We start from the raw sequence: 25,804 nt of genomic DNA, 5'->3' as shown, positions 1-25,804 counted from the left end.
AATCCAGTATTATAAACTAGTTACAGCCTACTTAGTTTGTCCATGTTTGCTTCTTTCATGCATTCAAGATGTAATGTAGCCTAGTGCATTAAAAATAGTGCATTGTGAAAATAAACCATTATGTGAACATTTCTTCATGCCGATAATTTGTTTTAAACATTGTGCGTAAAGTGCATGCATGGCTACCTCCACATCGTTTGGTGGCAGTAGTTCTAGCCCCCAGAAGAAAGTAGACGTCAAAACCACCGAAGAGGAAGTTGAAGGTGTCCAGTCCAGTGTGGTTATGTAGCAGATTACCAAACACGTTTCATAAATCGAAATATTTATCAAAGGAGCCACGAACGGCATAGCCAGAAGCAGATTGTGGTCTTGGTAGGTGTGCACGGCCTTGTTGTCGATATGTTTTAAATCGCTTCGACGTGTAAGAGCGGTTACTATTAGGGTGTATCTGTAGGCTATTCTGCAACTTGATAATCCAGGAAAATGACAGCTCGGATGCTTCTTGTGAAGAGATGTCTCAGTAGCGCAAATGTTGCCTTCGCAAGACAGTTGCATTGTTCACACCGCAATTCTGCAGGTGTAAGGGTAAGTGAACGTCATTTTGATGAAGCATAAATGTGTTGAATTTGCGTTTAAAATAAAACTGTCTAATATCCTCCTTGAAGTTGAAACATGTATGAAAAGTATTTTTTTGTGAACTGTTCCAGGCGCTCTACGATGGGGAATGCCCGGTATGCGTAAAGGAGATACAAATGTTGCAGTTTCTGCAGAAGAATCGTCGGGAGAAAGTGGAGTTTGTGGATATTTCACTTGAAGGTTATGATGAGGCCAAATATGGAGGGATCAGCTACGAGAGGGCAATGGAGGAGATGCATGTGATTGATGAAAATGACCAGGTAGGGTGTTATCTATTGCATCATTTCTTTTTTAAATTCGCTGTCTGTCCTGTGAATGTTGGCTGTTGTAACATACATCATGCAAAGTTGTATTACTATAAACAGTACAGCAGAGGGCGCTCAGCTCCAGTTGGTTTCACTGTATTTGTGCTGAGGAGGTAAAGCTGATCCCAGAGGACTCAAAAGGGCCCCAATTAAAAATCCCCCATATGATTACTAAATGCAGGCCGGAGCTTTAATATTTGGGAAACAATACTAAACTTCCCTTTGCCTCCTCTGAAGTTGACATCTAAGCAGCGGTTGTTTTTTATGATGAGAGACTGACACTTGAAGTGTCCTCAAGCAAGGCATCTAACCTGCTCCAGGGGCTGTACCCAGTATCCCTGTCACTAATTCTGTTTCTTTGAATCTTTGAATCAACGCTGCTAAATGTAAAGTAAAATAATGTAAAGCACAAGTACTAATACGGTGTTTGTTATGCATTATGAGTTCAAGTCTGCAGTGTTTATGTGTGATGCATATTTGTTATATGCTGTGTTTTCATGTCAAGTATGAGTAGAAGAAAAAAAACGTGTTTTTGTTATGTTTAACGTTTGAATACCCGCAGTGTTTAAGTACGAGTATAAAATGTAGTGTTTGATGTTCCTCCAGGTGCATGTGGGCGTGCCAGCCTTCAATGTGATGTACAGTGCAGTGGGACTCGGCTGGCTGGGCTCCCTCATATCCCTCCCTCTCATCCGGCCAGTGACGGACTGCGCATATGCCATCTTTGCCAAGAATCGCCTCCGCTGGACGGGTAGAGGAGACGAGTGCACCACTGGACGCTGTGAGAAGAAGAAGGTTTAAAGAGGAGAGAGACTGAGGAGGACTCAAGCATTGGCATGTAGCTGCTGGAGTGAAATGGAATTGAAATTGAGACACTTCAGAGAACTGGGCTGAGACAGTTCATCAAGTCATTCACTGGTGTTGGATTACACAGGAACCTCCAGCTATACTGTTAAATACACAGAGTTCTGTCCAAAGATTCTAGAGAAGGGTCTCAGCGCTGTCTTTGGTTTTTGTCTAGCTTGAATTGCTATAGACCAGCAATGCAAACACAAATATTCTGATTGTGGTGTGAATCCCAGTGTTCGAAAGTGAAAACTCTGCAACCAATTTCATCCTAACAGTTCTGCATAATCAAGAGCCCTTAGTACTTGTGTTCAAGCCCTCAACCATCCTGTAGAAGATGTGTTTCTTCCTGGCTCAAAATGTTGGACATACACCAATACACAATTTCTCCTGAACTTTTTGTGAGTTATCAGAAAGTTCAAAAATATTTACACAAATTTCATCTAACCAGGTTTGAATCAGCTTGATTGAAATGAATATTCAAGACAGATTTACTACAGTATATTGGCTACTCAGTTGCTGTATTCAAGTCATAATCATGCCAGAAATGGCTCAACTAAGAATCACATTATCTGTCAAGATCAAGAATGATCTGATTTCTCAAACTCCGGATCGGTTCGATTTCAGCTCGACTACGTTATAACACATGACTTTTAAAACTGCCACTTCAGTGGTAAACCATCTAATAACATACCCTGCAGTCCTATTTTCCTTAAGTGAAGGATGTCTACTACAGCCTATCAGACTAACAGGTTTACCTCTTGCCCCTGCCAGGTTTATCACTCAAACATGTACTTGGAATGCCTCCCAGGATCTTCAAAATTGAGTTAGAATTGACCCCTATGTTGTAAACAAATTGGAAATCCATCATCATAACTACATTTTGTGTAAAAACATTCAGTGAATGCATGGGTACGTAGATGTCATCATTTACTCTTTTCATAATTCTTGGGGGGCTGTTTGCACTTTTGTGATGTCAATTTGGTGTAAAAACGGGATTGGCCGGTTTTTTTGGCGCTAATTCAAAAAAGGGGGAGTACTTGAAACAGAGGTTCTGACCATTTCTGGCCCTTTGTGTGTACTCCCCACAGTGGGGAGACTCTGACCGGTAAAACGCAAAAAATATGATTTTGATTCTCTATCCCCTTTAAAGGGGTATGCCACTATTTTGGGGCTTATTACAGTTAAAATCGTTGGGCAGGGTTTATAAAGGTGGTAAAGTGTCTTATTTTTCATGTTAAGCGTTGTCTTGCTTTAAGACAAGTTAAAAGAGGGAATATGTCGCTAAGCTAGTGAAAGTCAATGTATCCATGTAGCATGCTACAATGCTACACGGATACATTGACTTTCACTAGCTTAGCGACATATTTCCTCTTTTAACTTGTCTTAAAGCAAGACAACGCTTAACATGAAAAATAAGACACTTTACCACCTTTATAAACTCCAGCCAACGATTTTAACTGTAATAAGCCCCAAAATAGTGGCATACCCCTTTAAACACTTTTTTTTAGCACACACTGTGTTCAAACAGTTACATCAGTGAAGCAAAGTCAGGGAATAATTGAATATTAGTGTAATCATCATACTGTATACTGTATTTATCAACACTCCAATTTCAACCTGAGACTGTCAAGACACCTAAACATTATGCAACTGAAGTTGTACAGTAGTGTGAGGTGGGCAAAACAACCACTCCAAAACAATATTTCAAAACACACTTCCTTTGACACACACAAATGAAGAAAGCCGAGTATACATTTTGCACATGCCGTTCCTCATGTTTGGCACTGTTGCAGAGGCGGCTCTGTTTACCAAACACAGAGGGCCAGCCGCTTACTATAAATCTCTATTAGCTGCCAGTAGCTCACACTGGTTGACCCTCATGACACGATACGGGCTGGGAGCCAGCGGTTCAGAGAAAACCATTCTTTGTCTTCTTGACAATATTGATGTTCATTCAGGACATTTAGAAGCAAGGCAACAAGATTGTATGCATTGTATTGTTTTTCGCTTGTCTTGATTGTTGGTTGTAAGTTATTATTGATTTTCAGGTAATATGGTTGTAAGTTATTATTTCTACGAAATAAATATGTGACGTCAGCACTGTCCCTGTTCTGTCATGTCCTGCATGATGTTTTGGAATCTAGCGCACTGTTTTTTCTAATTTTAGACCTATAACACATGACATCTGCGAGCGTCAGAGTGAATGACCAGTCCAGGAGGAAGGAGTGTGCTTGGAGTAACCACACAGGGGGTGCATTCCAATATGCACACTCCCGTCCCCCCTTTCTCACTTGCCAGCTTGTGACCTCGTTATGATGTCACCGACAACAGAATTGTTTGCCAATATCTCGCAAAATCTTAATTCTAATGTCATTTTCTCTTTTGCAAATGGGATGGTGAATGAAGAACAGTCTCCTAAAAGCTATTGTGGCTAGGCTGACAGTGGGGAAACTTCATTGTGTTCTCCACAGAAGCTGGGCGTCAGCAAAACGTGAGGCCACAAGCACAAGTGGAGGACTGGAGTCCACATATTGGAATGCACCCAGGGTTATTGAAGTGCAGCTCTGAATGGGACCGTCTTGGAGACAGCCAATCAGACAACAGCTCCAAAAGAGGGAGGGTGGGGATAAAATATCACAACACAAGCTGGTGCCTCTCCATAACATAGAGGAAGAAAGTAACTTTGTGTGCCTGGCCACACCATAGAAGAAGATAGTAACTCACGGTGCTAAACACATTGTTTTCCTGGAAACCTCAGCACAAGAAACAACAGTGTCTACAGGGTACACAGAAGCAGGATTAAGAGCTGGTAAATGCATTTATTGTTTGCATATTTATGTTAATATTTATGTCTTAATTCCTCAAGGTCAGTCTGAGTATATGCATGACTCATGTTTAATTCATGTTGCACTGACCTTCACTCCTTCAGACGAACAGTGAATTGTTCTTCTAAATCCATTTGATGTTTAACTGTGAAACAAAACAAGGCCCTGCTCAAATATTAAGCTATTTCACATTCCATGAAGACAGCTGGGCAGGTTTTGTATTATTAAACAGTATATTGCAATAATAATGTATACATACACATAAATAGCAGGTTAAACTATTAATTTGGACAGAACTCATGTAGACATTTCTCCATAGTCTATTGTCCGGCGCATGTAATTGATTAAAACTGAAAATCATCTCCATCAACGGTACCTGGAAGCATTTCCTGTTGCATTATGCAGGAAAGGATTTTTTGTTTTTAAGAGGCTTATTGAAGCTAAGTGAACTAGGGATGTCTCTTTATCTAGTGTTGTGCAGTGACATTGTCATACACCTGCCATTTGCAAGGGGAGGGTGGAATGTTTTGCGGTTGACCGCATGTCATGCGGTTGACACTGTGCAAGATTGTTTTTGTTATGGTATTAAGCAGCTTATTGTGGATAAACAAACTAAGGGGGTGTCCTTTTGTCTGGTGTTGTGCAGTGGCCTTGCCGTACACCCAGGCCCACCGACAGGGGGGACAAATGGGTTCAGTTGTCCTGGGGCCCCAGAGAAAGGAGAGGCCCAGAATTGGGACCCCTTTACAATGTATGAATTGGGGAAGGGGCCTTTTCAGATGGCTTTGTCCCGGGCCCAGCAAAAGCTGTCAGCGGCCCTGCGTACACCTGCCCTTTAAGAGAGGAAGGAGTCATGTTCTAACTGGAATCGAGTACCTAGAAGTAGAAGAGGTATGTGCCAGTGCCAGCCATCTGTAGCGTTGAAGACATGTGGATGAGACCCATGCCTTTGGCCAGCATACCCAGGGCCACCGACAGCCTTGATCAGGCCTGGGACAAAATCATCTGTACAGTATGGGCCCCCTCTGTAATACATAGTACAATGGTAATGGGGACCCAATTCCACACCCCCATCTTCTCCCTCAAGGCCCGGGACAACTGACTTGTTTGTCCCCCCTTGCCCTGACCAGGGCCGCTGACAATTTGGCCGGGCCCAGGACAAAGTAACCTGAAAGGGCTCCCCCAGCCCAATACATACAATGTCGTGAGGACCCAATTCTGGGGCCCCTCTCTCCCTGGGCCCGGGACAACTTTCCCCTTTGCCCCCCCCCCCCTGTCAGCACCCCTGGCCCTGACCATACCGTATGTGTTTATAAATACAGCTGCCACATAGTTCAACACGACTGACTCAGTGCCAGACATGCCCTCTATGGCCGACAGAACAATAGCATAATATATTTCCATAACTGGTGAGGAGTTAACCTATAGGGCATGGCAGGTATTAATATACAGCACACATACACAGTAGGTCACAGTGAACGTGGCTGTGCTGTTGGTGGAAGAACATGGAAGAATGGTTTGACACTTACTGTACTCTTCAATCTGGTGTAACCTTTTCACATAAACAATGATTTTGACAGATGCATACAGTACCTGCAGTCTGCAGTTGACACACAGATTCGTGGCTACTATTTTAGCAGGGAAGACTGAGGGGAAACAGTATTTTTGTCCATTATTAACAAATCTAGTCATTCACTGTAGTATATAGAACGCAAAAGGGGTTCATGAAACTAATTTTTACACTCTTTGACTTCATACGTAGGTTTTGAAGGGAGGACATTATTTTGCCATAAGTATTGTGCCACTTGACAGACAGATCGGAGGTCCAATCAGAGTGTGGCTCAGCTGCTCCTAGTGCCCAATGGGCCGCTACCTCAGCACTAACTTTGTGACGTACCTGGGCGCCAGGAGGCTCAGGTGTTACTCCAAGATCAGGTGAGCTGCCACTGTTGCCATAAACATTATGGGGCCGGATTTAAGAGGTTCTGTTCATTTTCCAACACAAACACCGGTGGTGCACCTTACACTGGTGCTGACCACCCCATAATACTTCAATTTCTTGAAAGAGAATCAGTACCAGGCGAGGTGCACCTGATTCAAATCTAATATGTTTTTCTACATCATTTTTGAATGAAATGTTTAAAAGATGAAGCCAAACACCGTTTCACTAATGTCTCTCCAGTGCGTTCTACTGTACGTACTGTATATTCTATCCTGATTGCAATTCTAATTCAATCTTCCACCAAATGCACATTTCAGCTGTGTGAGAAGACCTCATGTGAAAAACACTAAAGCAAAACCGAGGAACTTGAACTCCACAAATACATTCTGGGACGTATCAAGAAGATGGACCCTTGTGCCAACTCCCCTGTGCCAACAGCCGGCGCGCCTGTATTCTACCTCCAGCCGCAATGTCTTCAAAGCACAGGCCCCCATCGGCATCTACCCGGAGGAGAAGCCCACCTTCCAGCTGCGTTTGCTGGGCATGCGTCTCGGAGAGTCCTTCCAGCGCCTCTCCAGGCACATCAACGTCTACTTCAAGCAGGGGGACCCGTCCATGGCACCCAGCATTGGCAACGGAGCTCTGGTGTACCCCTTGCATGACCCTCAGAGAAGGCAACTCCGGCGGACTCATACTCAGAGGAGTGTGAAAGAGAGGAGAAGTGTGGTGGAGGAGAGGAGGATTGTGGTGGAGGAGAGGGGTAGTGTGGTGGAGGAAAGGAGTAGTGTGGTGGAGGAGAGGAGTAGTGTGGTGGAGGAGAGGAATGGTCCGATTGTAGAGGCAGCTGAGGCGTCGCCACCTCAGGAGCAGACGACCACCTCCAGGCTGTACAGCGGCCTCCAGCTCTTTCACATCAGCTCCCTGGCCTCCAGGTTCGGGGAGAGCTACAGCTACGTGGCCGGTCACATCAACTCAGTCTTCACCAGGAATCCTTTCAGAGACATGCACGCCAAGGTTGACGTCAGCGAAGAGTATGTGATGGTGAGGCATGGCAGACGGAGGAAAACACTTAAAACAACCACAGACGCTGCACAGCCATCAGCAGATAAGGACGTGGTTAACAACACCAATGCACAGAAAGTTAACATCACTTTCCAACATGAGGAAGCCAAAGACAACATACTCGCCAGCTCATCGGAGGAGGGCTACCTTCACTTCTCGCACCACATTAACCGTTACTTTGGTGCAAAGGTCATAGACTCACAGGCAGCGTCCGTGAAAGCACAGCCAAACTTCAGGCCGCACAGTCACACCCAAGGCCCCCCACAGCCGCCTCATCCCAACTCCCCCAGCCTGTTCCACATGAGCGAGACGTCGACCAGCTTTGGCGCCAACCACGCACACATTGCCAGCCACATCAACCACTTCTTCAAGGGCCCGCAGGGCTTCGAGGACGATCTGGAAGGGGATTACGTGGACCATACCACAGCGCTGACCGTGGTCGCTCCCCCAAAGCCTAAGACCACTTCTTTCATGGAGAGCCTGCTGCAGACGACCACTGCGGTACAAGATAAGATTGGCAGCTATTTGGGACTGGGCTCTAAGAACCAGGAGGCCCAGGTCGATGCCAAAGGCATACCAATGCCACCACCAGCAGCAGCAAAAACAGCAGCAGCAACAAGAGCAGCAGCAGCAGCAGCCGCCACCAGGGCCCAACGAACGGTGAGTTATTATTAAGCCTGACCCAAGAAGTGTACACAGTCCAAGGGCGGATCTAGCCATTTTGGGGACCTAGGCGAAATATAAACATGGGGCCCTCAAAAATCATTATATAGACATAAAAAAATCTGTGTTTTGGTGCTATTTTAGTGTTTTGTCTCATATATGTCTTCGATTACTTTACATAAGTGACCAATTAAAGTCCAGCCTATGTTTTGTGTGTTTCCCATGACTGATGTGTGACAGTTGGGGGCCCCTACGGAGGACATGTTTGGTTGGGGCCCTAGGCAATTGCCTAGGTTTGCCTAATGGAAACACATCTAACACAGTCAATTGCACAGTGTTAATTCAGCACTTAGAGTAGAATTACACTTTAAGATTCAAGAGTTTATTGTCAAAAAAGGCAACAAGTTGTAGAATGTATTTGGAGTACAACACTTTGTAGTAGTAGTCGCAGCAGATTTCCTAGTTAAGTGCATTAGAGGTAAAAGTGACACCCCGAGTTGGCACTACTCTATGTGTTGAGCTAACACGCCAACAGCTACTGTCTGGTTGTACTGTAGCCAACAGTTAATGGCAGTGGCCTACATACTTTGGCAGACCTGCGTGATTTGACTGTTGCCCTCTGCTGTAATGTAGGCTAATATGTGGAGATTTTGAATCATCCAGGTCAAGTTATTCAAAGAGTTTTCAGTAGTTATAAGTCACCAGACTTTTTCTTTTAATTTGAAAGACATTTTATTCCAAAGACATTTTGAGGGTGCTTCATCCGTTTTTGGACGATGTTACAGAAGGAATGAGTGAGTTTACTCTGTATCTAACAGGGGGTAGACCACACCTCTCTCCTCGTGAGAAAGACATTGCCCAGACATTTTTGAAGCGCCTCTTTCAAGTGGGAACAAAATAGCATATTCAAGTTCAGCCTTACAACTAAATGAACGGTTTGCATGACCAGATTTTGATAAATGTCACACCAGTGTTTCCATATACAGTATATGACTGATGATTCCCAGCCCAATAAATGCCAAAATCCACCAACAGGCACTAGATCCAAATTGACAAAAATTCATGAACTAATTATAGGCCTAATAATTAACTCGGTAACACCTTACATAGTCTATTCTATAGTGCAATATGAGCGTATTTATAATGAATTATAATGCACATCATAATTAGTCACAATGCATTATGGTTACACTCATAATGCTTCATGATGTATCAACAGTTATAACTATAAATCTAGCTCATAATGCCTTATAATAAATATTAATAAATAAATAAATAAATAAATAAATAACACCCTTGTATGTATGACGCATAATAAGCTAGATGTTGTTATAACTGTTGATATAATAGCCTACATCATGAAGGATAATGAGTTTAGCCATAATGCATTATGACTAATTATGATGCACGTAATAATTCATTATAAATACGCTCGTAAGGCACTATAGAATCGGCTTTAAGAAAAGTGTAACCATTAACTCCAGAAAAATCCGCCCAAGCCTATCCAATGTCTTATTTGCCCGCAAATTGTCATCCAAAACAGGCCACTCTGGCAACCCTGTTCTCCACGGGGATTAACCTACATTACCTGGATGGCTGAGACAGACATTAACCTACATTACTCGGACGAATGAAAATCTTCGTAGCCATTAGCCGACATTACAGTATCCTAGAGGGCGGCACTCAGGCACGAATGAACGGAAAAGTTTTCTTTGGTCAATGGAATTCTAACCAAAGATCCCACAGACGTCACAGTTACACACGCTCTACAGAATCAAAGCAGGTCAGCAGCATAGTCTCTAGGTGTGCGCGCAGCGCTGTGGAATCTTTGGCCAGTGCCACTACTGTAGGTCAGGTGACAACGCACTGCAGAATGCGTTCAGACAGCAGCTGATGCTGCTGCGCGTAGCCTAGCTAAAATGATGCCACAAAACATTATTGTAGTGCCAAACGTTTGCCGTGGCTACCCTTGCGATATTCTTAACGGATGTAATCTTTGCACACTGTAGTTTTTGGACCAGAGGAAAGTAGAAGAGATGATCAAGGTTCTCCTCAACAATCTGAGGAGTGCTACGTTGCCATCCACTATCTTTGCCTGCACGGAGGAGTTGAACAGACATCTGATTGCGCATCCTGCTCTCAAAGCAATTGTTTGGCAGGTAAAGTATTGACACACGCGTCTGCGCTGTTATTGTAGTCTATTCATTTGTACTGTTCTGTACTGTGCTGTGGTGTATTTTGTGTGGGGGTAGTATGAAGCAGAACTTTTTAGTTAGACTATTTATTTATTCATGTAGGCCCATTTATTTGATAACTTATTTGTCATTTATTCATTTATGTATGTATGTATTTATTTACTTACTTACTTACTTACTTACTTACTTACTTACTTGCTTATTCATTCATTCATCAGGAAAAGATTGCTTTGCTTCTCTTGAGACATCGGCGTAACCACCGTCAGGATGTGAAGCTCCAGAGGTCCATCCGGGAGGCCATGGCCCTGATTGGCTACCTGGAGCCGGTCAAAGGCCGCGGAGTGAGGGTGCTCTCCATAGATGGGGGAGGCACAAGGTGTGAAACACATGGCTCTTGCTTTTTAACCATAATGTTTCAATAATGTCAGATACCAAATTATATTATTATAGAATATAACCTATAGAATATAGAATATTATTACTATATATATCTAGCCATGGTCAGAATGTGCATGTGTTAAGGTTAGACTACGTCTTAAATTAATCTAAAATGAGAATGCATTTGTAATCTATCTATCAGGGGAGTGGTTCCTCTGGAGGTGCTGAGGATCATAGAGAAACAGACGGGCAAGCGGACACATGAGCTGTTTGATTACATCTGTGGAGTAAGCACAGGTGAGACAGTTTCACACTCAGCATCTCACTCTCACTCTCACTTAATTCCATCAGTGAGACAATCACCATAGAACGATGGATTGACTTTTGATTAACATGACTTGGATGCACACTAACCTTTACAGACATTTATAAAAATGCCTCTGATACCTTCCCTTGGCAGCTCTTAATGATATGTTTTTATTTGTCTTTGATTTTTATTATTGTGTTCTGTTCTTGGCTGTCCTAATGTAGGCCTATCTAGTGCATTTCGTAAATCCTCTCTCCCCCTATCTTGTCCAGGTGCTGTGTTGGCCTTCATGGTCGGTCTGGGCCGGTTCTCTCTGGACGACTGTGAGGAGATGTACCGGGGCTTCGGGTCGGACGTGTTCAAGCAGAACCCCTTAGTGGGAACCATGAAGATGGGCTGGACCCACTCCTACTACAGCACCCAGAACTGGGAGACCCTGCTGAAGTGAGTCACAGACAGCCAGACAGATAGAAAGGACATAGGTCTTACATTGGCCTTTTACATTTTTAAAATAAAAAATAGTTTTTTATATTTTATTTTAAAAGCGCTTCTAGGGACGGGCATTGGGAATTAGCCAAGGCTAGAAATGCTATGATGCTATTCTGTTGGGCTTGCATAGCCTAAATGGTGTGTATCTGTCCTTATCAAATAAACCAAACTGAAAATGAACTGAAACATTACATTACATCATATTGCATTACATATTGCATAACAGCTGATGCTGTTACCCAAAGTAACACAGGGTATTAGTTACTGTCGCTGGAGCAATGTGGGGTAAGGTGCCTTGTTCAAGGGCATTTCAGCCGTGAATGGAGGTGTAGGGAGGGGAAAGGGGGGGGATTCACCCTCTGATCTTACGTGATTACGTCCACCTCCCTAAACATTAGGCCACAGATGCCCCACAGACAGATAGGCAGAGACATGACAGAAAGACAGTCACAGGCAGGCAGAAACATATAGGCCTACTGTACATAACAGACAAATGAAAAGAGCTGTACCTACTGTGTGCCGTGTTGTCATTTCTGGAGGCTCTGAGACTGTGTTGCTGTACCACAGGGAGAAGATGGGTGAGAGGGTTCTCATCAAAACGGCCAGGAGCGAACACTGTCCCAAAGTAAGTCTGTCACTGTCATTCTTTATTGTGTCAACCTGCCGATGAACACAACATAGCCTACTGTACTGTATAATGCAGAAGTAGAAACTCTTCATTTATGCTTAATAAAATGTAGTTATCCTGCATCATGTAGGCCTAGATCAAATATGCAACGATGACACACGTTTAATGTATGATGTATAAGCATGTATACTCTTGAGGGTAGAATATAACACCTGAACAGTGCTGTTTCAAGAAACATCCACTAGAGGTAGCACTATATCCACTCAGGATTTCTCGTCATTGTTTGGTGTTGATGGAATTCATCATGTCCCCTAGTCCTCGTATGTGTGTAGCCCTACTGGGGTACCCTAACCAACACAGTTAAATGCTGCTCTGTCTGTGCTGATTTGACACTGTAAAATGCACTGTACACTAACACAAGCAGGTAATTGGAGTGCTTCTGGGTCTTCACCTTTTTTCCTTGGTGCTCATCAGTGTAGGGGCTCTCAAACTTGGTCCAGGTAGACAGATGCTGAGGCACTCAAGGTTGCAATTTTTTTTTTACTTTTTTATTTGGCTACAATGCTTACGAGTTTCGGCCCTCATGGCCTTCTCCAGGGTGTATCACTGTGCACTAATTTGTTGCATGCCCATCCATACAAGCATCCCAAACCCACCTTTATGTGTTTGTGATGTGCGGTGATCAGTGATGGGCAAAATGGATTCATAATACTTGCTGTATACAATCCAGTCTCACATATTTCAAATGACCTTGTTTTACCTGTCCAATTCAACCAGGTGATCATTCAACCAGCTAGTCACCTGTCTGAATTGGATAGGCTAAACTAAGTCATTTGGTATATATGGCACTAGATTGTTAACCTGGTTCTCACGCGATGGTCCATCTGGAACATTGTCAATCGCTTAGCTCTGGAAAGACATGGGTGTGTTCAAAACAGCTCGAACCTGATTGGAGTATTCACGTGGCCTTTTTAAAATCACTACTACTTCAACCACTGACTTGTATATACCCCACCCCGCGATTCTGATTGGACAGACTGTGAAATATCTGATTCTTTCGAGCTCGTCTAAGATTTCCAGACCCAAGTGCGAGCTCACGAAGTTTAACAAAGATGCACGAAGCACGAAGGGTCTGCGTCAGAGCCAGGCTACTAGATTCTAACTAATGAATCCATTATCGCCATCACTGGGCAACTGTGAGTGCGGTGAATTACTGGGGCACCCCAACCCCCCCTATATGTCATAAGCCCATCCCCAACAGGTGATTGTAACCCGCCTCTTTCTACTGCATGTTTTCGTCCCTTCTGAAGGTGTCAGCGGTGAGTGCGGTGGTGAACTGGGGTACGAGCCCCAAAGCCTTCATGTTCCGCAACTACAACCACGCGCCGGGAAAGATGAGCCGCTACCCGGGAGGCTCCTCCTACAAGCTGTGGGAGGCGGTCAGGGCCTCCTCCGCCGCCCCTGGCTACTTCAGAGAGTTCCCGCTGCACAGCGACATACACCAGGTGAGACGGTGCCTGGTTAACACCAGACGATCTCACAAGTCAGATAGTCTGCTAGGGGGCTGCCTATGCAATTTCTTATAGGAAAGGTGTGGTTTACGATTGGCACAGGGCCGTTTATTGGGTGTTTATTGGGAATGTGTCATTTGGCATATATACGTAGCCCATAGCCAATCGTGTTGTATGTATTAAAAAAACCGCAGTCATCGCCTCTGAATGGAGCCCAAGGTTTGGAACCCTCACTGAGGGATAGAATTCATGCTGTCATTCAGGTTGGAATGATGGCAGCATGGGATTTCCCAGGCCAGATGATGAGACGGAGCTGGGACAGGTGTTCAGGCTTGCCAGATGTGACAGGTGGTTTCCAGCCAAAAAAATGCTCAAAAGCCGTATGGAGGCACTAAGTCCTGCCCAATTTCAACTGAATACTATTGATTTCTGTGGCCATACTGTAAATCTATAGAAAAACAAGCCCAATGCCAACGATTATCAAACAATGAATCAAATCAATTAATCAGGCCCTGCCGTGGCCATCCGGTAGGGCACTCGCCTGTCATGTGGCTGACCCGGGTTCGATTCCCGGGCCGGGTCCTTTGCCAACCCCTCGCCGTCTCTCTCCCCTTTCGCTTCCTGTCTACCTCCCATACTGTCCTGTCCATAAATAAAGTCTAAAAGACCAAAAACATATTTAAATAGTACAAATTAATCAATCCTAAATGTTGATCTGTGTTTCCCGCAGGACGGCGGTCTGATCCAGAACAACCCGTGTGCACTGGCGGTGCATGAGTGCAGGCTGCTGTGGCCGGGCCTGCCCTTCCAGTGCGTGCTGTCCCTGGGCACGGGTCGCTATGACAACACTGAGAGAGGGCCCGCCACGTCCACCAGCCTCCGGGCCAAACTCAGCCACCTCATATACAGCGCCACGGACACAGAGGGTGAGGCCTCCGCACCGCACCGCAGCATATTACATGTATTATAGTAGGTGGGCAGACGTGGCCTAACGGTTAAGGAGATGGGTTTTAGATCAGGGGGTTGCAGGTTCAAATCCCACCCTTCCACTCCCTACCGCACTCCATGACTGTGGTGTCCTTGAGCAATGCACCTTGCTCCAAGGACTGAAACCAATACCCTGTAGGGTTACGTGAGTAAGGACGGAATAGTGTCTGAAGTAATGACTGATAAATATGAATAAACATGTGATTCAGGCATGCAGAAATGTCTAGTCCATTAGTAGTCGACACATAATGATGAATGACTTACTGTGAAGTAAATGTGGTACATCAGGGGTTAATTAAGGGTGTGAGATGCAAATGTTAATAAATCATGTGTTAACATTGCGGAAAAAGATCATACCATATCTTTCCGATCATATATGAATCAGACCTTAGTTAAAGGTGCAGTAATAATGGAAACATATGGTCAGTAATTCCGATTGCACCGTTAACTAAGGTCTGATTCATATATGATCGGAAAGATATGGTATGATCTTTTTCCGCAATGTTAACACATGATTTATTAACATTTGGATCTCACACCCTTAATTAACCCCTGATATATCACATTTACTTCATAGTGAATATCATGAGTCATTCATCATTATGTATTGATTACTAATGGAGTAGACATTACTGCTTACATGAATCACATGTTTATTCACTATTAATCAGTCATTACTTCAGACATTATTCCATCATTACTCATGTAACCTTATTGTAAAGCGTTGCCAGTCCCTTTTGATAAAAGCATCAGCTAAGTGCAATGTAATTATGCAGCTAATTATTATTAAGCTGTCATATACTGTACGTAGTATGACCACCAACCCAAGGAGTGAGCCCAACACACCATGTCATAATGCAGCTGACACTACTGTATTACGCTCTTTTTAATGTAAAACGTTGCACTAGTCAATGAAAAAAGCATACACACTACTCTACAATAGTATAACATTAGTCTTTAGTAATATACCATTTGGCCTATGGCCGAACCACAGTCACATCAGTTAAGTAAGGGTTAACGTTCGGCGAGAAGGTCGCTACCGTGGAATAGCAGCACGACAGAGAGAATCTTTAGACCCCGACGCGAAGCGGAGGGGTCTTGTTCTCTCTGAAGTGCTGCTATTCCACAAAGCGACCGACTCGCCGAAAGTTAACCCGCTTATTATATGGATATACTTAAATGATTCACACATGGCGGGGACATTTCTTTAGGCCTATTTAATGTGAAGTCTATTATAGTTTTTAATGTCAAAAGATTGTTGCTGCGCAAAACAAAACAGTGCTGTTGTGGAACACCGCTAACAGCTAGGTAGCCAGGACAACAGGTGTTGTCTATCACAGCAGCTGATTAGAGTCTTGTTGAAAAGTCGCTTTAGCAGTGAAAAGTCTTGTTGCCATTGACAGCGGTCCGTTATAGACCAACCCGTCCGTTATCGAAAAATAACAGACGTGCGAACGTTGGGGAGCCCCGTTGAAATGAGTGGAGCATTCGACCGATGACGTCACACCATATAATAACATCAGTTAACATCCTCCCTCCCACTCGGGTCATATTGCTTAAATATTTGACCTAGTCAGACACTCTGCTGGTTGGCTTTTCACACCGCATGTTGGTATAACTAATTTGAAGAGTTGACCTTGCCAGGTGTCCACACTCTCCTAGATGACCTTTTAACTTTCAATGCATTGACCTTGTCAGGTGTCTTCTACGAATATTCTGCTGAATGACCTGCATGTTGGCATACCAATGTAACCTTGACAACCTTGACCTTGACAGTTGTCCACACTAACCTTCATATTGGATATGCACCCACACTAGAGTAAAGATTTGACCTTGACCTGAAGAGGTCTCCACATTACCCTCATATTGGATATGTATCCACACTACGTGTAATGTAAAGATTTGACCTTGACCTTGACAGTTGTCCACACTAACCTTCATATTGGATATGAGCCCACACTAGAGTAAAGATTTGACCTTGACCTTGACAGGTGTCCCCACAAACCTATTGGATATGCGTCCACACTAGAGTAAAGTCTTGACCTTGACCTGGAGAGGTCTCCACACTAACCTTCATATTGGATATGCGCCCCCACTGGAGTAAAGATTTGACCTTGACCTTGACAGGTGTCCACACGCTCCTGGACGACCTCCTGGCGGACGACGTGTACTTCCGCTTCAACCCCATGCTGAGTGCCGAGGTGGCCCTGGACGAGAGCCGCACGCACGCCCTGGACCAGCTCCAGACGGACACCCTGCAGTACCTGGACCGGAACCGGGACAAGATCGAGCGGCTCTGCGACGTGCTGCGGACCGAGCGCACGGTGCTGTCCAAAAGCACGGACTGGATCACAGAGATGGCCTGGGAGCTGAAGCATCGCTGGGCCTGATCTTTTTCTTTCTTCTTTTTTCTTTTTTACCGGGTGTCTTCAGTCAGTACTAGGTGGACATGTACGGGTGCGGAAGGCATGCCATGACTGTATTGAGGAAATGGTCATGGAAAACCTCCGAGTTCAAAGAAGAGATTAATATGAAGAGATTTTTTTGTTGAGAAATGTTTGGGAAGGTATTCTAATCTCCTTCTAATAGTGTATTTTCCCCTTGAAACAATGAAGATATTTTAAAGACTCTTGACTACATAGTTGTTGTTGTTGTCTGGAAGGAGCTACTGTAGTAGAACGAAAGCACTTTAACTAGACTATAGTTACGTATATACTATAACTTTACTATAACGCTGCTAACTGAACGCTGAAGATGCACAGATGATAGTCAAATAAGCTTTAGAAGGTTATAACAATGACATTTTTATATTCTATTCTCTCTATGGTATATTATTGGTTATAATAACATACTATTTGCACTGATATCTTTCTAGTAATGGCCTTGCCGTTGAAGATGCATTGAAATACATAAATACACTCACTCATAAGCACACACTTTGCAGATCAGGTATATCACTATTAAAAAAAACTGCTGTATGTGAAATACTGTGTGTTGGTACATATAATGTAATATTGAACAACTGTGGTGTGTTTATTCTTCTATTGTGTGAAAACAGGTGCAATTCAGTCCAGCTATTGTGTCAATTACTATGTATATTGATGTATTTATTACAATAATTTTTCACATTCAATAAAGGTATATTCTCGTAATATAAACAAGACGTAATGCAACTTATTTACCTATTAACAATTGAATGAGACTAGTATGCACTGCACAAGCTGTGACAGAAATGTAACCCAGTCTCTCTACTAACAGTGAACACACACAGCAATGTGGCTGAAGGTTTGTAGGGACATCATTGCATTCCACCTCTGCCCCTGCCCCCATTAAACGCCCACCTCCACTCTCCTCTCCTCTTTTCTCCTCTCCTCCCATCCTCCCCTCCTCTCCTCTCCTCTCCTCTCCTCTCCCCCCATTCCCTGTGGCCGCCTGTCCCAAGAAAGGGTGACTTTGTTTGTGACAGAGAGGTCTCTCGCTCGGAATACTGAGTATCCCGGTGCCAGCCACAGAGAGCCAACACAGCACCGGCAACAGCCAACACAAGCGGCAACATGGCCGCTCTCTAGCTCTGTGTAAACAAACACACACAAATGGACTGACTTGCGAAAGAGAGGCAAGGTGACATTCAAAAACAACCACCACACTTGGCCGTTTGAACTTTAAGAAAAGGACAAATCCCTCTAAGAGACTGGGTGTGAGCTGAAAAGTGTCCATTTCAATGTGGTATTGATAGGGGAAGTGCGAAAGCAGCCCATCTCAGCCGATGACATCATTAGTAAATTGTGTGGTGAACAAAGACCATATTATCATGGCTCTTAGGGCCCATGTGACTCCAGGCAGCTCACATCAGGAGCTACGCTGAACAAAATGCAGGTCTTCACTGGAGCAAAAACAATGTCCTCAAGTAAATAACACAGGGGCATGAAGTAATAGTCTATCTTACCAGCAATCTGAGGTGGTCTGTGGATATTATATTGACTTTGTGGATCATTTATTATTTGTCTAATGGATTATTGGAAGAGAGACAATGGAATTTTAAAACAACCTGACATCTTTCACCACTTGTGAGAAGAGGATCTCAGAGGAACCCACCCTCTTCACGTGGATGACAACTTTAGGGACCACAAGTTCAGGTAAAACATCTTTCAAATAAACAAATACTATGACAGCAGTGTTTTCAAAAGTTTTTTTTTTTTCCAGTGTAATAGCCCATCTAGTATAACATTTGCCTAAAATAGGCTACAGTATGATGATAGCATGTAGTCACTGTGGTGTTTTGTAATCTCTACTGTCTGTGTGTTTGGCTATCATGTCAGCGTACACCATTGAGATACTTATTATGGCTATGGATGCTAATATGGGAGCTGTGCTAATTTAGCAATGATGTCATATTGGAGATGATCACACTTAGTGACTCAGCACTTTCATGTAGAATGAACAGGGCTCCCACTCTGGGAAACTAGGCTACTAGTACATGTGTTTGTTTATGGAAAATGGATAGACTCACATTACTGGTTATATTGGAGGTAGGCCTACTCATGCTGCTTAAGACTAACTTTTAAGCACTGCTGGAACTGAGGTACTTATTGATCTATAGAAACAAATCCAAATGTTTTTTTGTTTTTTTTAAGAATTATTATTGAAGATGAAGTCAAACATTTGCAAAACTACAGCTACATATAGCCTGAACACCAGTTTCAACATCAATATTTAAAACTCATATACGTAGCTCGTATAAACCAAGTTGTACTGATTCATTAAAAAAAGAGACTGTATTGGATAACTTTGTTCAGTTCAGTACCGGCATCGATGGATGACCACAATGCCATAAAATAACAAGTAAACAAGTAAAATAAAATAAAAAAGGGGTCATTAAGGGGACACTCAAACTAAGTAAAATCCCAAGCATAACTTCACTGGAGCTGGTGAGAAGTATCTGTATTGTCTGCAGTCTGCATGGTCACCTCACCTTCTTCACTGCCTGTAGGGGTCAGCGCAGCATCTGCTACTGTACATGTACTTGTATGTCTGGGCATGCTGTGAGATTTGAACGATATCCACAATCTACAGTACAGCCCCCCACTCAGACTAGAGACACTGTCTCTCCCCTCTACCCCCTCTACCCCCTCTCTCTCTCTCTCTCTCTCTCTCTCTCTCTCTCTCTCTCTCTCTCTCTCTCTCTCTCTCTCTCTCTCTCTCTCAGATGCACGTGCCAGGGGCCACTTGTGGACAATAGACACAGCATTGTTATTTGTCTTTGGAAGTACAGCTGAGGGACCTGTATGTGCGTGTGTGCATGTGTGTATGTGTGTGTGTGTGGCATAGAGCATGGTACCGTTTAACCCCCCATGCTGATGATGTAATGAGAGAGAGCGAGAGAGAGAGAGACAGAGACAGAGACAGAGACAGAGAGAGAGAGAGACAGAGACAGAGACAGAGACAGAGACAGAGACAGATAGACAGACAGAGAGACAGAGAGAGAGGCCAGTAGTAGACGAATGTGTTGCATATGTCTGTCCTATGACGTATCCTCTTAGTTGGCAAGAGTGCTCAAGATCTTCATCGTGACAACAATAGTGATAAGACGCCATGGTGACAGTGAATCAGCATTCCCGAAGGATAATATCACGTCTACAGCAGTTGAATGATAGATCAGACAATCACAGAAATGAATGTAATTTAATTCTATATCTAATCTCGTGAATTACTTTGCTATATACAGTACAGATCATTAAAAACTTATTTAACACTTAACACACAGTCTTTAGGATAAATTTAGGATGAAGATTATTTGAAGGTGCACTGAGTAGGATGGTGGTCATAGTAGGTATTGCAACTATGCTGCTCATTGAAACTGTGCTGCCTATTGCCAAATTTTATCTTTTCATTAATATTTACCAAGTAATAAACTAATATTTAATTGTATGACCAAAGTACAGTGCATTTTGCAGCTTAAAATGTCTATTTCTGGACATACAAAATGGCGGACATGGAGAAGATTCCCTTTTCCATGTATGAAAAGTGACATTTTCTGGAAATACACTATTAAAAATATTACACAGTACAAAAAGTAGCTCAACTAAGCCATTAATTATCCCATTAAGACACGCTGTTATAAATTTGCTGTTACCAGAAATAATGGCAATGACCAAGTGGTAATGCATTACTACTGTAAAGGCCCTGTGCTATGTCATAGTATTGTAGTCCTATGGTGGGTATACTTAACTTTTCAGTGACTATTACAGCGTGCCACTGGAGGTACGGCGTGCAGTGAGGGGCTAGACCACAAATCATAATAAGTAATTATGGCCCTGCCGTGGCCTAACAGTGGGGCACTGGGTTGCTGCGCCAGCGACCCGTGTTCGATTTCGGCCCGGGTCATTTGACGACCCTTCCCTGTCTCTCTCTGCCCACTCATTTTCTGTCTCTCCTCTGCTGTCCTGATGGAAGTAAAGATAAAAAAGCCATAAAAATATAATTTGAAAAGTAATTATTATACCACTTGACATCTGGTGACATATGGGTCCCGACCAATGGTATACAGTAGGCCTACATACAGTACATTAGAGTGGGGCAGCCGTGGCCTAGTGGTTACAGAGTTGGTCTTTCAATCTAGGGGTTCCAGGTTCAAATCCCCCCTGACCTCTCCCTACATCTCTATCCATGGCTGAAGTGCCCTTGAGCAAGGCACCTAACATTACCCACATTGCTCCAGGGACTGTAACCAATGCCCTGAAAAATAATAACTGTAAGTCACTTTGAATAAATGAAAGCGTCAGCTAAGTGCACTGTAATGTAATACAACATATTATGGTACAGTCTCTGGACTTCACCTTCAAAGGAACGGACACAAACAGCCAATGCATATCATATGAAGCTGTGCATTCCTCATGACCCACTCAGGTCAGCAGTGCCAGGGAAGTATTCTGGGATGGCGGTCAGGTGGCTGTCTCCCGGGGCAACAGCCTATCCTCTCCTGCTCCTGCCAAGGAGGAAGCATCTGGCAGAGAAAAGAGGAATCAGTAGGCAGCCAGGCATTCCCATGAGACCTCCTGTCACACCGCATTACTATTCTGACACTTAGAGAGAGAGAGAGAGAGAGAGAGAGAGAGAGAGAGAGAGAGAAAGAGAGAGAGAGATGACAATGGGGGGTGAGAGAGAGAGAGAGAGAGAGAGAGAGAGAGAGAGAGAGAGAGAGAGGGGAAGATGGGGAGGGAGAAAGAGAGAGAGACAGAGAGAGAGAAGCAGAGACAGAGACAAAAAGTGGGGAAAAGAGAGAGTGTGAGCAACAGAGAGAGCGATGGAGAAAAGACTCAGAATCAGAGGAAGACAGTTGCAAAAGATGAGGAGGATAAAAATACAATCGCTGTGCACCTCAACTCCTTCCCCACAAAAAGGAACTGAAGGTTTTGACACCCTCTCTATAAAATGTCAGCCACATGACAAGCAAGCTACACCATCCTCTCTCTAGACCTAGACCAATTTTCTTCACCTTTTTTACCAAAGCAGCAAGCCATAACCCCCCCCCCCCCCCCTGCCCCCCCCATAATAATATTAATAATAATAATAAAGAATTGATGCAACTAATACCTCTTGCTGGACACATTAATCAATATCTTTATATCTTTACATGGGGACCAAAATTGTGTATTAATTTGTATTCATTGTGCACCACTGTTATAGACCTCTACGCACGGTAATGGCCACTATGACAACACACACCAGATGTTGACTGACCCAAGCCAGCTGTGTGTGCTGTCTGTATCTACTGTACATCCTGTCCATGTAGAGTCAGACAAACAGTTGGTTTAATGTCTAGTCATGGGATTTTATGAGCCATGGAATAATTTCAGGGGAAACAATGGCCTCCTTCAATGCTGCTGCGGTATTTTTTTCAAATCTAAACAATGGTGCCCACACATTGATGTCAGAATCATAAAGAATGCCGCATATTTGGCCCAAGTATGGGTTGATCCTTTTTTCCCCCTCTCTCTTTTTTTCTTCTTTTGCCCGTGGCAGTTTAGTGAATGAATACAGTGGGTGGAATTCACATAAAGTAGAAACAACGACATGAGAAGCTTTTGTCTCTTTAAATTCATAAGCTGGTGAGATCGGAACATGATGAGAAAGTCTCACTCTCACTCAGTGAACGTGATTAAAGAAAGAGGTACAGTACGTATATAGATGGAGGATGGAGGTATACTGTAGATGGTGGTGGTCATTGGCATTGCGGTTGTGGTTAGTGGTGGTGGGTTGGGGGGGGGGGGTCATATCATTCTCAATTCATCCATTGAGTGGGAGGCAGGCTGGCAGGCAAGCAGGCAGACACAGCAGCCTGGAAGCTGCCGCAAGAGTGGCCGTATTGAAGGGGGAATAATGCAGCACAGACACACTGGTGAACACTCTGACTGACACACAGGCTCCTCAGCAGACAGTCACAGCTTCTCATCTCTCATTGGATAAGAAATGGTGTTTTAGACTGTGGGCTACTACCGAGGTAGAGGAATGTGACCGCAATATCAAATAGCCAATCCAAGATGACACGGTTGTGATTTAGGCCTTCTCTCTGAGGTACTGTAAACAGATATAATGTTGATAGCCATATATTGCAAAGTATGTAAGGTTATTTTTGTTCTAGTTGTAGTATTTTATTCATGTGAAGGAAAACATTGCTGAATGTAAGGATGTATAAGAAGTTTGTATTGACAGGAAAAGTAAGCCCACAATATGTGAATGTATAATTTTGTCATACGGTATAACATCATTTAGGCCTACACTCTTCACGAGTCTACACAGAATGTCGAAGCCTAAACCATGATGGGTGCGGTATTAGGCTTTTAGATAATATGGTGCTATTTTCCTAATTTAAAAAGAAAAAAACCCTTTTCTCTTTTCCCCCTTTTGTCTCAAGTTGGAATTTGGATGTGGTCTGGACGCAAGGTTGACAATGTCTTCATGCTGGACCAGTCACTGAATACAGGTAGGCGGCCATCTTATTATCACACCTCTCTCTCATTCTAACTATCCTACTTTGAAACACTTGAGTGTATGAGGCAATGTCATCTCCACTGTGTGTAGGTTGTGATGTTTTCCTTTCTTACTAAGTTTTCTTTAGTTACAGTAGCCTCACATTTAACTTGAAATGTTCTTGTGTTTTCTTACATTTAATGCTAATTTAATTTAGATAATGTTAGTCTAGTGTCTGTTGTGTACAGAGTTTTTTCTCAAAATAACTTTTCTTTTATAAACCCTGAATTGTCATTGAGATTAGACCTACACTCTAGTTAAAGGTTGTAGTGGAAGTTTAACCAAAAGTAGAATACAACCACTGCTATCCCACTGTCCACATTTGCTAGTTAGCTAAGCATGACTGAGTTGATAACAAAAGCATTAGCATCAGAAACAGTAATCCTTTAGCAATGGGAGCAGCTAGGGCCCACAGCACGACAGATGGCTTTGTGTGTGTGTGTGTGTGTGTGTGTGTGTGTGTGTGTGTGTGTGTGTGTGTGTGTGTGTGTGTGTGTGTGTGTGTGTGTGTGTGTGTGTGTGTGTGTGTGTGTACAGAGGTGAGCTTGCTTCTGCCCGGTATAGACTCTATTGTGTGACTGTGTGCACCAACCAACGTGACAGTGACAAAGGGTCTACTTGAGACTCTGCCCATTAGAGAGTCAAGGGCTGTAGGCTGTTAATCACTGTCATTAAACACTGGAAGCACTGGTGGTTTCTTTTCCATTGTTATTCATTGTTATTTTACTTCACTGTTTGAAAAATGACTGAGGTTTTTCGGATGATGTTTTGAATTGGCACCAGCTAGCTGACAATAGACACGATTGATCTGGCCTTTACAGATCTCTGAAGTCTATTGAGCTATCTGTTACGTAATTCTGTCTTTGAATGACTCTGAAAACTCAGGTGATTGATGATTGTTGGACGATGTCGGATTGATGATGATTGTTGGATATTAGATTGATGATTGGTGGAGTCTCTTGAGCTACCCTTGGATGGATGGGTCACTGGGCTTCCTGGTAGCCTGGACTGTGGATCACAGGGCTGCAGGTTCCATCCCCACCCTTATCAATCCCTTCCTTCTTCCATATTCATTCATAATCAGAGGCAATTCTAGGGTAAACTGGGGTCCCAATCGAAAATTCAAAAGAATGGGCATTTATAACAAATCGTCAATATCTAGTTTAAAGTAGTAGCTGTTATTCTCCAATCTGAAGACATGGGGGCCCTAAGCGACTGCATGCCTAGCCTCTTGACAAGATGTGCCACTGTTCATAATCCCCTCTTCAATCCAGTTCAGGATAGCCTGCGTGGGTCAGTCTGAGCCGCGATGGGGAGTCGAGATTGGGAGGTGGCGTTCGTCGTCAGGTTTGCCCTCTTGCTGCTGATGAGGCCAGGAATGCTGGCTATGGAGATTCCACAGGATGGTGAGTTAAACAGCCACATTTGTCTCTTACCATCGCTTACGTCAACTGTATGCATCTGTGTATATGTGAATGTTTATTTGTTTGTGTGCATGCGTGTGTGCGTGTGCACGTGTATGCATGCATGTATTTGTGCGTCTATGCATTTGTGTGTGTGTGTGTGTGTGTGTGTGTGTGTGTGTGTGTGTGTGTGTGTGTGTGTGTGTGTGTGTGTGTGTGTGTGTGTTTCTAGTTCCTCAGCCCCCTACTATCATAAAACAGTCTGTGAAGGACCATATAGTGGAGCCCAGAGACCCTGTCGTCATTGAGTGTGAAGCTACAGGCAATCCACAGCCAGCGTAAGACTCTTCAAGGTTTCTTAAGATATTGAATTATACACTGATCATATCAAATATATGATTAAATGTAAAGGTTATTCTCTGCTGTTTGCCTTTATCATACTGTATAAGGCCACCCATTGTAGCGATCTCCAAGCCTAATGCTTTCCATCCTTTGATATGGGAAATACGATATGTGTGAGTGATACACGTACATGACCTCTGTCAGGTTCACTTGACCTCTGTGTCTGTTAACTGACAAGTTCACTTGACCTCT

The 25,804-nt window shown here is 43.5% G+C and overlaps 3 protein-coding genes across 4 annotated transcripts in view; all 3 read left to right on the top strand.

Moving 5' to 3' along the window:
• Positions 1-258: 258 nt before the first annotated feature.
• Positions 259-2,504, top strand: LOC134456895 (uncharacterized). The gene is made up of 3 exons (XM_063208522.1): positions 259-585; positions 708-896; positions 1,548-2,504. The coding sequence occupies exons 1-3, from the start codon at positions 484-486 to the stop codon at positions 1,740-1,742; spliced, it is 486 nt and encodes a 161-aa protein (XP_063064592.1). The 5' UTR covers positions 259-483; the 3' UTR covers positions 1,743-2,504.
• A 1,939-nt stretch (positions 2,505-4,443) lies between these two features.
• LOC134456894 (calcium-independent phospholipase A2-gamma-like) lies at positions 4,444-17,416 on the top strand. 2 transcript variants are annotated; one of them, XM_063208521.1, is made up of 11 exons: positions 4,444-4,599; positions 6,428-6,550; positions 6,875-8,279; positions 10,292-10,441; positions 10,696-10,853; positions 11,058-11,152; positions 11,435-11,606; positions 12,219-12,276; positions 13,590-13,784; positions 14,521-14,716; positions 16,905-17,416. In XM_063208521.1, the coding sequence occupies exons 2-11, from the start codon at positions 6,477-6,479 to the stop codon at positions 17,165-17,167; spliced, it is 2,766 nt and encodes a 921-aa protein (XP_063064591.1). In that variant the 5' UTR covers positions 4,444-4,599; positions 6,428-6,476; the 3' UTR covers positions 17,168-17,416. The 2 variants fall into 2 exon arrangements, with proteins under 2 accessions (XP_063064591.1, XP_063064590.1); XM_063208520.1 differs by having other exon boundaries at positions 6,378-6,550.
• Positions 17,417-18,593: 1,177 nt separating this feature from the next.
• The window catches only part of nfascb (neurofascin homolog (chicken) b), a 37,362-nt gene continuing 30,151 nt past the window's right edge, over positions 18,594-25,804 (top strand). The window contains exons 1-4 of the mRNA XM_063208523.1: positions 18,594-18,913; positions 23,692-23,760; positions 25,082-25,213; positions 25,443-25,548. Coding sequence (XP_063064593.1) covers positions 25,117-25,213; positions 25,443-25,548 — 203 coding nt within the window. The 5' untranslated portion in view covers positions 18,594-18,913; positions 23,692-23,760; positions 25,082-25,116. The remainder of the gene's footprint in view (positions 18,914-23,691; positions 23,761-25,081; positions 25,214-25,442; positions 25,549-25,804) is intronic.

Source organism: Engraulis encrasicolus, chromosome 10 (genome assembly GCF_034702125.1).
Source record: "Engraulis encrasicolus isolate BLACKSEA-1 chromosome 10, IST_EnEncr_1.0, whole genome shotgun sequence".
Classification (NCBI taxonomy): domain Eukaryota; kingdom Metazoa; phylum Chordata; class Actinopteri; order Clupeiformes; family Engraulidae; genus Engraulis; species Engraulis encrasicolus.
The sequence above is the reverse complement of the archived record's forward strand: the minus strand, read 5'-3'. Positions and strand labels throughout refer to the sequence as shown.